This window comes from Erythrolamprus reginae, chromosome 10 (assembly GCF_031021105.1).
Source record: "Erythrolamprus reginae isolate rEryReg1 chromosome 10, rEryReg1.hap1, whole genome shotgun sequence".
NCBI lineage: Eukaryota > Metazoa > Chordata > Lepidosauria > Squamata > Dipsadidae > Erythrolamprus > Erythrolamprus reginae.
In genome coordinates, this window is record NC_091959.1 from 6,532,242 (window position 1) to 6,544,634 (window position 12,393).

At 42.2% G+C, this 12,393-nt stretch overlaps 1 protein-coding gene across 1 annotated transcript; it reads right to left on the reverse strand.

Moving 5' to 3' along the window:
- Nucleotides 1-325: 325 nt before the first annotated feature.
- Nucleotides 326-10,778, reverse strand: TRIM69 (tripartite motif containing 69). Its single transcript, XM_070761977.1, has 6 exons — nt 10,284-10,778; nt 9,148-9,243; nt 6,464-6,697; nt 4,851-4,873; nt 4,647-4,771; nt 326-1,200 (listed from the first exon to the last, which is right to left on the reverse strand). The coding sequence occupies exons 1-6, from the start codon at nt 10,776-10,778 to the stop codon at nt 656-658; spliced, it is 1,518 nt and encodes a 505-aa protein (XP_070618078.1). The 3' UTR covers nt 326-655.
- Nucleotides 10,779-12,393: the final 1,615 nt, after the last annotated feature.

Sequence of the window (12,393 nt, forward strand, 5' to 3'; positions counted from 1 at the left end):
TGACCCCTATGACAATCATTATTGTACCTCATGATTCTTGACAAATGTATATTTTCTTTTATGTGCAGGCATAGGCACCAAAGACAAATTCCTTGTGTTGTCCAATCACACTTGACCAATAAGGACCTGGATTGTGAGGGCAATAGCCTAGCTCTGTTAAAAAAATAAAAGTGCTATTGCTAACATGCTGTAAGCTGCCCTGAGTCTAAGGAGAAGGGCGGCATAAAAATTGGATAAATAGATAGATAGATAGATAAATAAATAATTCTAATTTATTTTGATTTGATCAAGATACCTTTATTATTATTAATTATTTAGCATTAGCATTAGTATTGATAGTAGAATTAGAATTACTTTTAGTATTGGTATTATATTATGGAATGGAACACTAACAGCTTGGGATCCTCTTTAAGTGGTCAAGGAGGCATCTGGCTACCTTTTCAAAATGTGACAGTTGCCCTAGCTGGACCACAGAAAGGGGCAAAGGATCTCCTCTACTCTTGGAAAGAGCATAGAGTAAACCCTAGCAGAAGTCCAAGGGAACTGGTTGGGCCCTTCTACCGACGATGGGGCCGTACCCCACAATCCTATAAGCTCCCCCAGAGCCAGGCTGAGACGTATCGGTCGAGGAGACTTCTCCATCTTTGCCGCCATTCTACATATCGAACGCGATGATTCTCAGCGGTTCCTTGTTCTCTCCGGAGTCATTGAGACACGGGCAAAAGTAGGGGTAGACCTTTTCGGTGAAGGTGTCCGTGAAGGTGTAGAGGTGAGACATGCTCATGGCGTTATAAAAGGACACTTGGCCCCCTTCGTAATCCAAATAGATCCCCACCCTGGACAGAGGGTTGAGCAAAGTGAGACATTGGGGGTGGACGTCGACGGCTTTCAGCTCATTCCTGTTCCTCAGCTTGATCAACCAGTGGCCTTCTTTGGGCGAGAGGGGATAATTCCCTTTCCGGTTGATGCTTTCTCGGACAGCCCCTAAAGTCCACTTGCTCTTCCTCCTGACTTCCACTTCCCAGTAGTGCTTCCCTGCGGTGAATCCTTCGGAGCCTAAAACCGAAACGCTGCAATCGAATCTTTGAGGAACATCTGGAAGGGTCTGCTTCATGTCGTTATGCCAGACGCAGGTCAAGCATTCGGAGAGGATCAAGTTGGGGTGGGCTGTGTTGGGATCCAAGGTGACGAAGGTGATGTCTGGGGAAGGAAGGACATGATTGGTGAAGCCTGGGAGATGCCTCCAAATGGCTGGACACACAGTAGACAAGGCCTATCTGTCTAATATATACTGCTCAAAAAATAATAATAAAAGGAACACTTAAACAACACAACGTAAGTGCACCAGAGTGCCTACCATCCCCTGTCCTATTGTCTCTCTTATATCTCCTATATCTTCTGTTCTATACCTGTTCTGTCAGGCTCTCTGATAGACTTCTCCCAAAAATTCACAGGTACAAATTTCAGACACACACACGTTTGAAAATTCAAAACAATGTTCTTTATAATGAAAAGTCACTTAAACGAAGCCCTCTTTTGGGATAGCAAAGAGCACTCGTCTCCAAACAAACTGGTAATTTGTACAAGCCCCTTATCAGTTCTGTGACACTTAGCTTGCAGCTGTGAGGCAATTCACAGTCCTTCTTCTTTCACAAAGTGAAACACACTTTGTTCTAGTTTAGTTTCAAAGTGGGGAAAAATCAGCACACAAAAAGTCAAAGTCAGTAAAGCAGTCACGAAACACAACGATCAGATAATCCTCCACAATGGCCAAACCCACAGGCTGCTCTTTATAGCAGCCTCACTAATTACCACAGCCCCACCCAACCACAGGTGGCCTCATTTTCTTTGATAATAATCTCTCAGTTGTTGTTGCCTATGCATTGCTCTCCGCATGCGTGGCTGTATCATTAACTCTTGTTCCGAATCCAAGGAGGAGCTAGATAATTGATTTTCTGAGCTTTCTGCCCCACTCTCCTCCTCCCTCTCACTCATGTCTTCTTGGTCAGAGGAGCCTTCCTCAGCAGATTCCACCGGGGGCAAAACAGGCCTGCAGCATGTGGCTGTCTCCCCCACATCCACAGTCCTTGGGGCAGGAGCTGGGCCAGAGCTAACCACAACATATACCTATATCTTTTTCTGCTATTCTCTCATAGTTATATTTCACTCCTTTATTTTCTCCTCTATTCCCCCTTTAATACATTCTATCTGATTATATCCTCTATAACCCTCATTGTGTATTATTGTGTATTGGACAAAACAAACATATAAATAAATAAATAAATAAGTAAGTAAGTAAGTAAGTAAGTAAGTAAGTAAGTAAGTAAGTAAGTAAATCAAACTTCTGTGAAATCAAATTGTTGTGTATTCTAATACGCCTCCATTTGCATGCTGGCCACGGATTGTGTTAAGACGCGGACGGCAAAATTCAAGCAGCTGTCAGGATTAAAAGCCGCTCGCAACCACTTCCTTGTTCTTGTTAATGTATACTTGCTTGTAGGATAGATTGAGGTATGTTCCAGCTTAACCCCAATAAACAGAGTTAAAGCTACAACGTGGTCCTCCTTTGTTCTATAATCTAACACTGGCGACGAGGAGTACAACTAAACCACGCTTAAACCCAACACAAGAAGATAGGCAATCCCCAATGGCACAAGCTGGTCCTCCTGTATTCTATAATCTAGCACAGTGTCCACTTAGGAAGCAACACGGATTGACAATCAATTTCACATGCTGTTGTGCACATTCGGCTTTGTACAGAACAAAGGATTCAATGAGAATATTTCATTCATTCAGATGTAGGATGTGTTCTTTGAGTGTTCCCTTTATTTTTTGAGCAGTGTATATTAACTTTCTTTGATACAGATATGAAATACATTAACCTCTTACTTTAAAACCAACAGCAATACACAGTATTTCTGTCAAATCCCAAAATTAAATGTGCATTTCTTTCGGTTACTACCAGGAAGTACTGACATTGACACAATTGAGAGAGTCCAGAAATACTTCCCAAGAAGAGTCCTTCACTCCTGCTCTCGAAACAAGCTACCTTACTCCTCCAGACTTCAAATACTATGGCTAGACAATTTACAACTACGTCACCTCCGAACTGATTTAACTGTTGTTCATAAGATCATACACCATAACGTCCTTCCTGTCAGTGACTACTTCTCCTTCAACAACAACAACACAAGAGCACGTAATACTGTAGATACAAACTAAATGCAAATCTCTCCAAACTTGACTGCAGAAAATATGACTTCAGCAACAGAGGGATCAATGCCTGGAATTCACTACCTGACTCAGTTGTTTCTTCCCCAAATCCCCAAATCTTCAACCTTAAATTGTCTACTGTTGACCTCTCCCTTTTTCTAAGAGGTCTATTGTACCTACCATCCCTGTCTTTCTGTCCTATTATCCTTTTTATCACTTCTTTATACTTCGTTATGTTAATATAAACTATAACTCTATACAGTGATACCTCGTCATACAAATTTTTCGAGATACAAACCCGGGGTTTAAGATTTTTTTGCCTCTTCTTACAAACTATTTTCCCCTTACAAACACACTGCCACCGCTGGGATGCCCCACCTCCGGACTTCCGTTGCCAGCAAAGCACCCATTTTTGCCAAGAATTGAGAAGGACAGATACCATGATCTTAGTTTTCATAATGTTGAGTTTCAAGCCAACTTCTGCACTCTCTTTCACCCACATCAAGAGACTCTTTAGTTCCTCTTCACTTTCTGCCATTAGAGTGTATCATCTGCATATCCGAAGTTGTCCAGCTTTTATCAGTGAAATTGCAGCATCGCAAAAACACAGAGGTCTGGATGCCCAGCCTCCGGACTTCCGTTGCCAGCGAAGCACCCGTTTTTGCGCTGCTGGGATTCCCCTGAGGTTCCCCTCCATGGGAAACCCCACCTCCAGACGTCCGTGTTTTTGTGATGCTGCAGGAGAATCCCAGCAGGGGAATCCAGCAGTGCAAAAATGGGCAGTTCACTGGCAACGGAAGTCCGGAGGTGGGGTTTCCCAGCGAGGGGAGCATCAGTGAAATCGCAGCATTGCAAAAACACAGAGGTCCGGAGGTGGGGTTTCGAGGACTTCGTTGTTTTTGCAATGCTGCGATTTCACTGATGCTCCCTTTGCTGGGAAACCCCACCTCCAGACTTCCGTTGCCCCGAAGCGCTCATTTTTGCGGTGCCGGGATTCCCCTGCAGCATCGCAAAAGCACAGAAGTCTGGAGGTGGGGTTTCCCATGGAGGGGAATCTCAGGGGAATCCCAGCAGCGCAAACACGGGCGCTTCGGCTGGCAAAAAGGGGTGAATTTTGGGCTTGCTCGCATTAATCGCTTTTCCATTGATTCCTATGGGAAACATTGTTTTGTCTTACAAACTTTTCACCTTAAGAACCTCGTCCCAGAACCAATTAAGTTTGTAAGACAAGGTATCGCTGTACATGTTTGACAAATATAATCAATAAAAATCAATAATAAAAATAAAAGAAGTCCAGCAGTGGTTTCCAAGTGGAAGCAAAGTTAGATTTTCCTTAATCGGAATAACTTCTTTAGCCATCTCAACCATTTGCATTATCTTCCCCATCCCTTCTTCTACGACAGGAATGTAACTGGACCGGGTGCCTTTTTTACCTGGGTTAAGGATGGTTCTCATTTCTTTCCATATCGCATAATGCATGGGGCCCTTGAACTCTCCAGGGTTCAGCGACCCGGTCACTAATTGTCCCAGAGACGAATTGTCCGTTTTGTTCTCCATCCTACACAGAACATTTAAATGTAAATGTAAATACGTAGATGTTAACCCACCTGAAAGTATTAGAATGTACTTGTACTCACCGTTCTACAAATGGCCTTATTCCCTGCCGGAAGAAAATAAAAGAAAAAGAGAGAGAAAAGGAAGAAGAATCATTTCTAAATTGCCTTCTGCTTGGACCCATTTATCACTGATATAAAATATAACTCAGCAAAGCAAAGACTACATTTTTATTACTGTTGTTAGCCGCCCCGAGTCTACGGAGAGGGGCAGCATACAAATCCAATAAAATGAAATGAAATGAAATTTCAAAACTCTCAGTGGCCTTCAAAACTGGTGGCATTCATACCTTTTCTAAATTCTATATGAAATGAGCTTAAAGCCAAATGAGATGCTCCGCAGTCTGCATTGGTTGCCGATCAGTTTCCGGTCACAATTCAAAGTGTTGGTTATGACCTATAAAGCCCTTCATGGCACCGGACCAGAATATCTCCAGGACCGCCTGCTGCCGCATGAATCCCAGCGAGCAGTTAGGTCTCACAGAGTTGGCCTTCTCCGGGTCCCGTCAACTAAACAATGTCGTTTGGCGGGACCCAGCGGGAGAGCCTTCTCTGTGGCGGCCCCGACCCTTTGGAACCAACTCCCCCCAGATATCAGAGTTGCCCCCACCCCCCTTGCCTTTCGTAAGCTCCTTAAAACCCACCTCTGTCGTCAGGCATGGGGGAATTGAGACTTTCCCTTCCCCCTAGGCTTATAAAATTTATGCATGGTATGTCAGTATGTATGATTGGTTTCTTAAATTGGGGTTTTTTAAAATTAACTTAAATATTAGATTTGTTTACATTGTATTGTTGTTGCTGTTAGCCGCCCCGAGTCTACGGAGAGGGGCGGCATACAAATCTGATTAATAAATATAAATAAATAAATAATAGCTTCACCTTGTCTACTTGGCGTCAAAATTCTCAACTACCATGTTTTTTGGATTATAAGACGCACCAAGATTTTGAAGCGGTAAGTAAGGAAACAAAAAAAAGGTTTTGTCCTCCCAGGTCCCCGGGAGCACTCTGCAGGCCTCCCAAATCCTCTGTCCCCCCTGGTTTTTTGCAAAGAAAATGGTGAAAAACGGGCCCATTTTTGCAAAAAATTGAGTGCTCAGCAATGTTCCCTCTAATTTTTTTTCGGTGTGGGCGGAAAAGTATAGTGTCTGAGCGACAGCTCCTTTGGGACTGGACGGCATAGAAGTATAAATAAATAAGTAAGTAAGTAAGTAAGTAAGTAAGTAAGTAAGTAAGTAAATAAATAAATAAATAAATAAATAAGAAAAAAATTCCCTTCTTTTTTTTATTAACAGAAAATAATAATAAAACAAAACCAAAATCTATTACTATTATTATATTCTCTTTTTCCATCCCTGTCTCCTCCCCCCTTGTGTGTGTGTGTGTGTGTGTGAACTCTTGAACCATTTCCAATTAGAGGTGAGCTATTGGAAATGGTTCAAGAGTTCACACACACACACACACACACAAACTGCTCAGAGGTTTGGGAGTCCTGCAAAGTGCCTCTGTGGGCCTTCCCCCAGCCCCCAGAAGCACTTTGCAGGCCTCCCAAACCCTCTACATACCCCCTGCCTATGTGTCTAACACTCCAGCAACAGCCTCCCAAACCTCGTTCAACCCAGTAATCTGGAAAATCTTACTTTTAGGAAACCGGCAGAATTTTGCTGGTACAACCGAGCCTGAATGCAGACCAAAGTGTCTTTTGCAACTTGCGATCGGTCTTGGAGTTTGGTTAGGTTCCCTTCCATTTCCTGCATAAGGATTTCGGTCTCTTCCTTCAATTGATGAATTAACATTTTCTCCTTCATATGAAGAAACTGGTGCAGCTTTAGAAACTCCAAAGAGATGTGGTACTGGAACTGTAATTTGTTCTCCTGAAAATTAAAGAAAGAGAGAGAGAGAAAAAGAAAGGGAGAGAAAGAGAAAGAGAGAAAGAGAAAGAAAGAGAGAGAAAGAGAGAGGGAGAAAGAAAGAGGGAGAGAAAGAGAGAGAGAGAGAAAGAAAGAGGGAGAAAAAGAGAGAGAGAGAGAGAAAGAGGGAGAGAAAGAAAGAAAAAGAAAGAGAGAAAGAGAGAGAAAGAAAAAGGGAGAGAAAGAGAGAGAGAGAGAAAAAGAGAGAGAAAGAAAGAAAGAGGGAAAGAGAGAGAAAGAGGGAGAGAGAGAGAAAGAGAGAGAAAGAGAGAGAGAAAGAAAGAGAGAGAAAGAGAAAGAGAGAGAGAGAAAGAAAGAAAGAGGGAGAGAGGGAGAGAAAGAGAGAAAAAGAGAAAGAGAGAGAAAGAAAGAGAGAGAGAGAGAAAGAGGGAGAGAAAGAGAGAGAAAGAGAGAGAGAAAAAAGAGGGGGGAGAGAGAGGGAGGGAGAGGGAGGGAGGGAGGGAGAGAGGGAGGGAGAGAGGGAGGGAGGGAGAGAGAGAGGGAGGGACAGGGAGAGAGAACAAAGTCCATGCAATTAACTGACACATGTGATATGGATTCTGATCGTTGATCTGTTATTTATCATGGGACAATAATTATAGCACAAATGAACTTTCGCAACATTGCTTCAGACTTATTTCCTCTTTTTAATAATAGTTACCAAAAAAGAAAAATGATTCTGATTTTACTGGCTTGCAGTATATTTATTTGGGTTGAAAATGAGGGGATAAATACGTTGCTCCCTCTACTATCAAACTGATGGTGTCTATTGAGTTAACTAACAGAGTTGGAAGGGACCTTGGAGGTCTTCTAGTCCAGCGAACCTTTTTCTTCTTACCTGCCAAAAATGAGAGGGTGTGTGTGTGAACCAGCGTGTGCACATGCCAACACACAACCTCCACCCGTGCCACATTGCACACTGTTGGAAACATTCACAAACGTTGGTGTACAGTTTATGGAGAATCTGCATGGATCTGAATGGATGCTATTTGTGGAAGAGATTTTGAGGGTGACAAAGAGGTGAATCACACAATGCACAAATGGCTTCATGACCAGAACAAGGAGTGGTACCGACAGGGCATACACGCCCTTGTGTCTCGCCGGAGGAAGGCCATAGAACGGGACAGAGATTACAGTGGTCCCTCGATTTTCGCAGGTTCGAACTTCGCGAAACAGCTATACCACGGTTTTTCAAAAATATTAATTAAAAAATACTCTGCGGTTTTTTTTCCTATACCACGGTTTTTCCTGCCCGATGACGTCGTACGTCATCGCCAAACTTTCGTCCGCCTTTAATAAATATTTTTTGTAATAAACTTTAATAAATAAACATGGTGAGTAATAATCTAAATGGTTGCTAAGGGAATGGTAAATTGCACTTTAGGGGTCTAAAGTGTTAAGGGAAGGCTTGGGATACTGTCCATAGCCAAAAATGGTGTAGTTACTTCCGCATCTCTACTTCGCGGAAATTCGACTTTCGCGGGCGGTTCCGGAACGCATCCCCCGCGAAAATCGAGGGAACACTGTACATGGAAAAATAGTGTAGAGGAAACATCATTCTTTCTTGTGTGTAAGTTTCATTGTGTTCAATAAATAATTGTTGACGAAAAAATAGAAGCATAGAAGATTGACGGCAAAAAAAGACCCCATGGTCCATCCAGTCTGCCCTTATACGATTTCCTGTATTTTATCTTACAATGGATCTATGTTTATCCCAGGCATGTTTAAATTCAGTTACTGTGGATTTAAACAACCATGTCTGCTGGAAGTTTGTTCCAAGGATCTACTACTCTTTCAGTAAAATAATATTTTCTCACGTTGCTTTTGATCTTTCCCCCAACTAACTTCGGATGGTGTCCCCTTGTTCTTGTGTTCACTTTCCTATTAAAAACACTTCCCTCCTGGACCTTATTTAACCCTTTGACATATTTAAATGTTTTGATCATGTCCCCCCTTTTCCTTCTGTCCTCCAGACTATACAGATTGAGTTCATGAAGTCTTTCCTGATACGTTTTATGCTTAAGACCTTCCACCATTCTTGTAGCCCGTCTTTGGACCCGTTCAATTTTGTCAATATCTTTTTGTAGGTGAGGTCTCCAGAACTGAACACAGTATTCTGGGCAGATGGTAAAATAATATTTTCTCACATTGCTTCTGATCTTTCCCCCCAGCTAACCTCAGACGGTGCCCCCTTGTTCTTGTGTTCACTTTCCTGTTAAAAACACTTCCTTCCTGAACTTTATTTAACCCTTTAAATGTGGTGCATTACTTTCTGGGCGTAATTGTCAGGAAATTTCTCCTTAATTCTAGGTTGCTTCCCACTTTGACTATGGTACTTTCCATCCATTGCTTCAGGGGCTTTGGAGAACAGCTTGACCTTCAGATATTAAAACACCGCCATCGCTCATACTCACTTTATGAGTGGATAGTTTCTCCTCCTGAGCGTTCTGCAACACCTCCAATTTTACCAGGATGGACCTGAGCTGAAGTCTCAAGGTGAGGAGCCTTTCCTGTGGATATAATGTGAAGTTACGGCTCCATTTTAGCCCAATTAAAAAGCCCCAAATGATCCCTAGCTTTCAAAAGTGGGTCATCCTTGAAACGGGGGTCCTTTGAAACAGAAGACAAGTTGTAAGCTCAGCAACTTTTTAAGCGGCGTGGACTTCGACTCCCACAATTCCAGAGGCGGCAACTGGGAATTCTGGGAGTTGAAGTCCACACCGCTTAAAAGTTGCAGAGCTTGAGAAATCTTTTTTTTTTTAAATATATTTTTATTAAATTTCATAGACAAACATGACATACATAACATGCAACACTTAGTGGAGCTACAGTCACTCTGCTCAGAGTAGAAGTCATCTTTATATTTGAACATTTTTTTAAAAATGAAAAGAAAAAATCTTCTCGTTGTTTAACACTGTCTATAAAATACTTTAAAATATCAATTATAAAATGGTAAGTAAGAACACATCTAAAATATTTTGCAATATATGTAAAAAAAATTAAATTTTAACTTAAATTGAGCTAAAATAAAGGGGGGGAAAGGAAGAAAAAAAAGATGAAAGAATAAGAGTAGAAGAAAAAAGGAGTTCACATTTATATTGTGAATAATCGTCATCTACTACAATATAACTACTAAATGCTGATATATTTAAAGTAAAATAACAATAAAATTATCTCTTTTTCTTTGTATCCGACCAAATATATACCTTTTGCCAAACATCATAGAATTCTGATTCTTCTTGGTTATTTAACCGAGAAATCTTGCAGAACATTAATAGGAGGGATCTACCTGCTGGAACATCTAAAGGGCTTTCAAAACCTTCCCTTTGACTGGGTCACAGGACCATTTGTAGGTGGTGGGCGGATGGATGGATGGATGGATGGATGGATGGATGGATGGAAGGAAGGATGGATGGATGGATGGATGGATGGATGAATGGAAGGATGGATGGATGGAAGGAAGGAAGGAAGGAAGGAAGGATGGATGGATGGATGGATGGATGAATGGATGAATGGATGAATGAATGAATGAATGAATGAATAGTTTTACCGTATATATCTGCACTGCATCAGGGATGAGAAGAAACTGAGTGCATTGATCCTTGGGCCCTTGAGCTTCTCGGCAAGTGAAGCAAGCTAGTTTCCCTTCCGGCTTCCAGTAGAGGGTCAGTGGTTCTCCATGCTCCATGCATTTCTGCTGTTGGCCTCCCACGTGAAAAGTCTTCACCTTCTCCGCCATCTTTTCCAAGGCTTGGTTGATTATGAACTTGCCGTCAGGAACGTTGACATGACACTCTGGGCAGAAAATGCCCTTTTTATCCCAGGTGGCCTCCAGGCAAGGTCTGCAGAAGTTATGGCCGCACGGTAGGATGACCGGCTCTTTAAACAATTCGAGGCAAAGGGAACAGGACAATTCCTTGGTGAAGTCATCTGCGTTCAGGTCCCACGAGGTGTTTGAGGAGCTGGCGAGAATCGGGCTCACTGCTCGTTCGTTTAGGGAAATGAGAGAGGAACTGGATGGGTTTTTGCTGGTGGAAGTGGACATTGTACTGGAAAGAGCAAACACTAAAGCAACAATCAGAAGTAGGGAAGAAAGCACACATGAGAACGATGGTCTTAAATGACAATAGCTGGATTAGTAGATCATCTTCGGAGAAGGACGGCATACAAATCTAATAAATAATAATAATCTACCTGGGGTTACCTCCATTTCATCACTGAATGGATCTATGATCCTTAATCAAAATAAAGTTGATTATCTGATGAATTTGCTAGATTAATTCTAGCTAGAATTGTTGGATTTGAGATAAGAGGCAACTAAATTTAATAGATGATAGGTGGGTGGGTGGGTAAGTGGATGGATGGATGGATGGATGGATGGATAGAGAGAGAGGGAAATTCAACAATAGATGAAATTAGTTTTGCCAATTCTAAACCTCTACATATGTTGAAGTATAACTCCCATGGTTAAGTCCTTCTGATGAAAATCTTGCAAGATAGTCCATCCACCCACCCTTACCCAAAGTTATCAATTGCTGAAGACTGACGTTTGTGGTCTCCCATTAAATTCTCGTGCCTGGTTGCTTTGCTTTTAAATGATTGAAAAAAACCTGCAGCTCAATTAAAGAGAATCACCTTTGTAAACCACGAAAAAGTTTCATTGGTCAATTTGGCCAGTTGATTGGCTATATATTACAAATGGGGATAATATAGCCAGAGTTACTATATTAGTCCTTCACTATATATATATATATTGTTCTGAGTTCGGGTTTTGCCCCATGTAATATTTTGCATGTCTATGCGACCTTTCGGTGAAATCACATTCACCATCATCAGGCTGAAGTTGTAAGCTTCATGCTGCTGTAGATAATCTAAGGGTAAAGTATTGGGGGTTTGGGGATGACACTATGGAGTCCGGTAATGAGTTCCACGCTTCGACAACTCGGTTACTGAAGTCATATTTTTTACAGTCAAGTTTGGAGCGGTTAATATTAAGTTTAAATCTGTTGTGTGCTCTTGTGTTGTTGTGGTTGAAGCTGAAGTAGTCGCCGACAGGCAGGACGTTGCAGCATATGATCTTGTGGGCAATACTTAGATCTTGTTTAAGGCGTCTTAGTTCTAGGCTTTCTAGGCCCAGGATTGAAAGTCTAGTCTCGTAGGGTATTCTATTTCGAGTGGAGGAGTGAAGGGCTCTTCTGGTGAAGTATCTTTGGACATTTTCAAGGGTGTTAATGTCTGAGATGCGATATGGCTTCCAAACAGATGAGCTGTATTCGAGGATGGGTCTGTATTCGAGGATGGGATATCTTCAAGTTGCCAAGGTTGGGAAACACTATCTAGGGGATCATGAAACGTCTACCAGAAAGGAACCAAGTTCAGATAGCACCGAGGACTCCTTATTGTGTTCAATTGAATGGAATCGAACCCAGGTGTAATCTTTGGTAAGGGCCAGGGTGGTGCAGTGGTTAGAATGCAGCACGGCGGGCTACTTCAAATCTCAGCAGCCTCAAGGTTGACTCATCCTCCCATCCTTCCAAGGTGGGTCAAATGAGGACCCAGGTTGTTGGGGGCAATATGCTGTGTTGTGGTTAGCTCTGGCCCAGCTCCTGCCCCAAGGACTGTGGATGTGGGGGAGACATCCACATGCTGCAGGCCTGTTT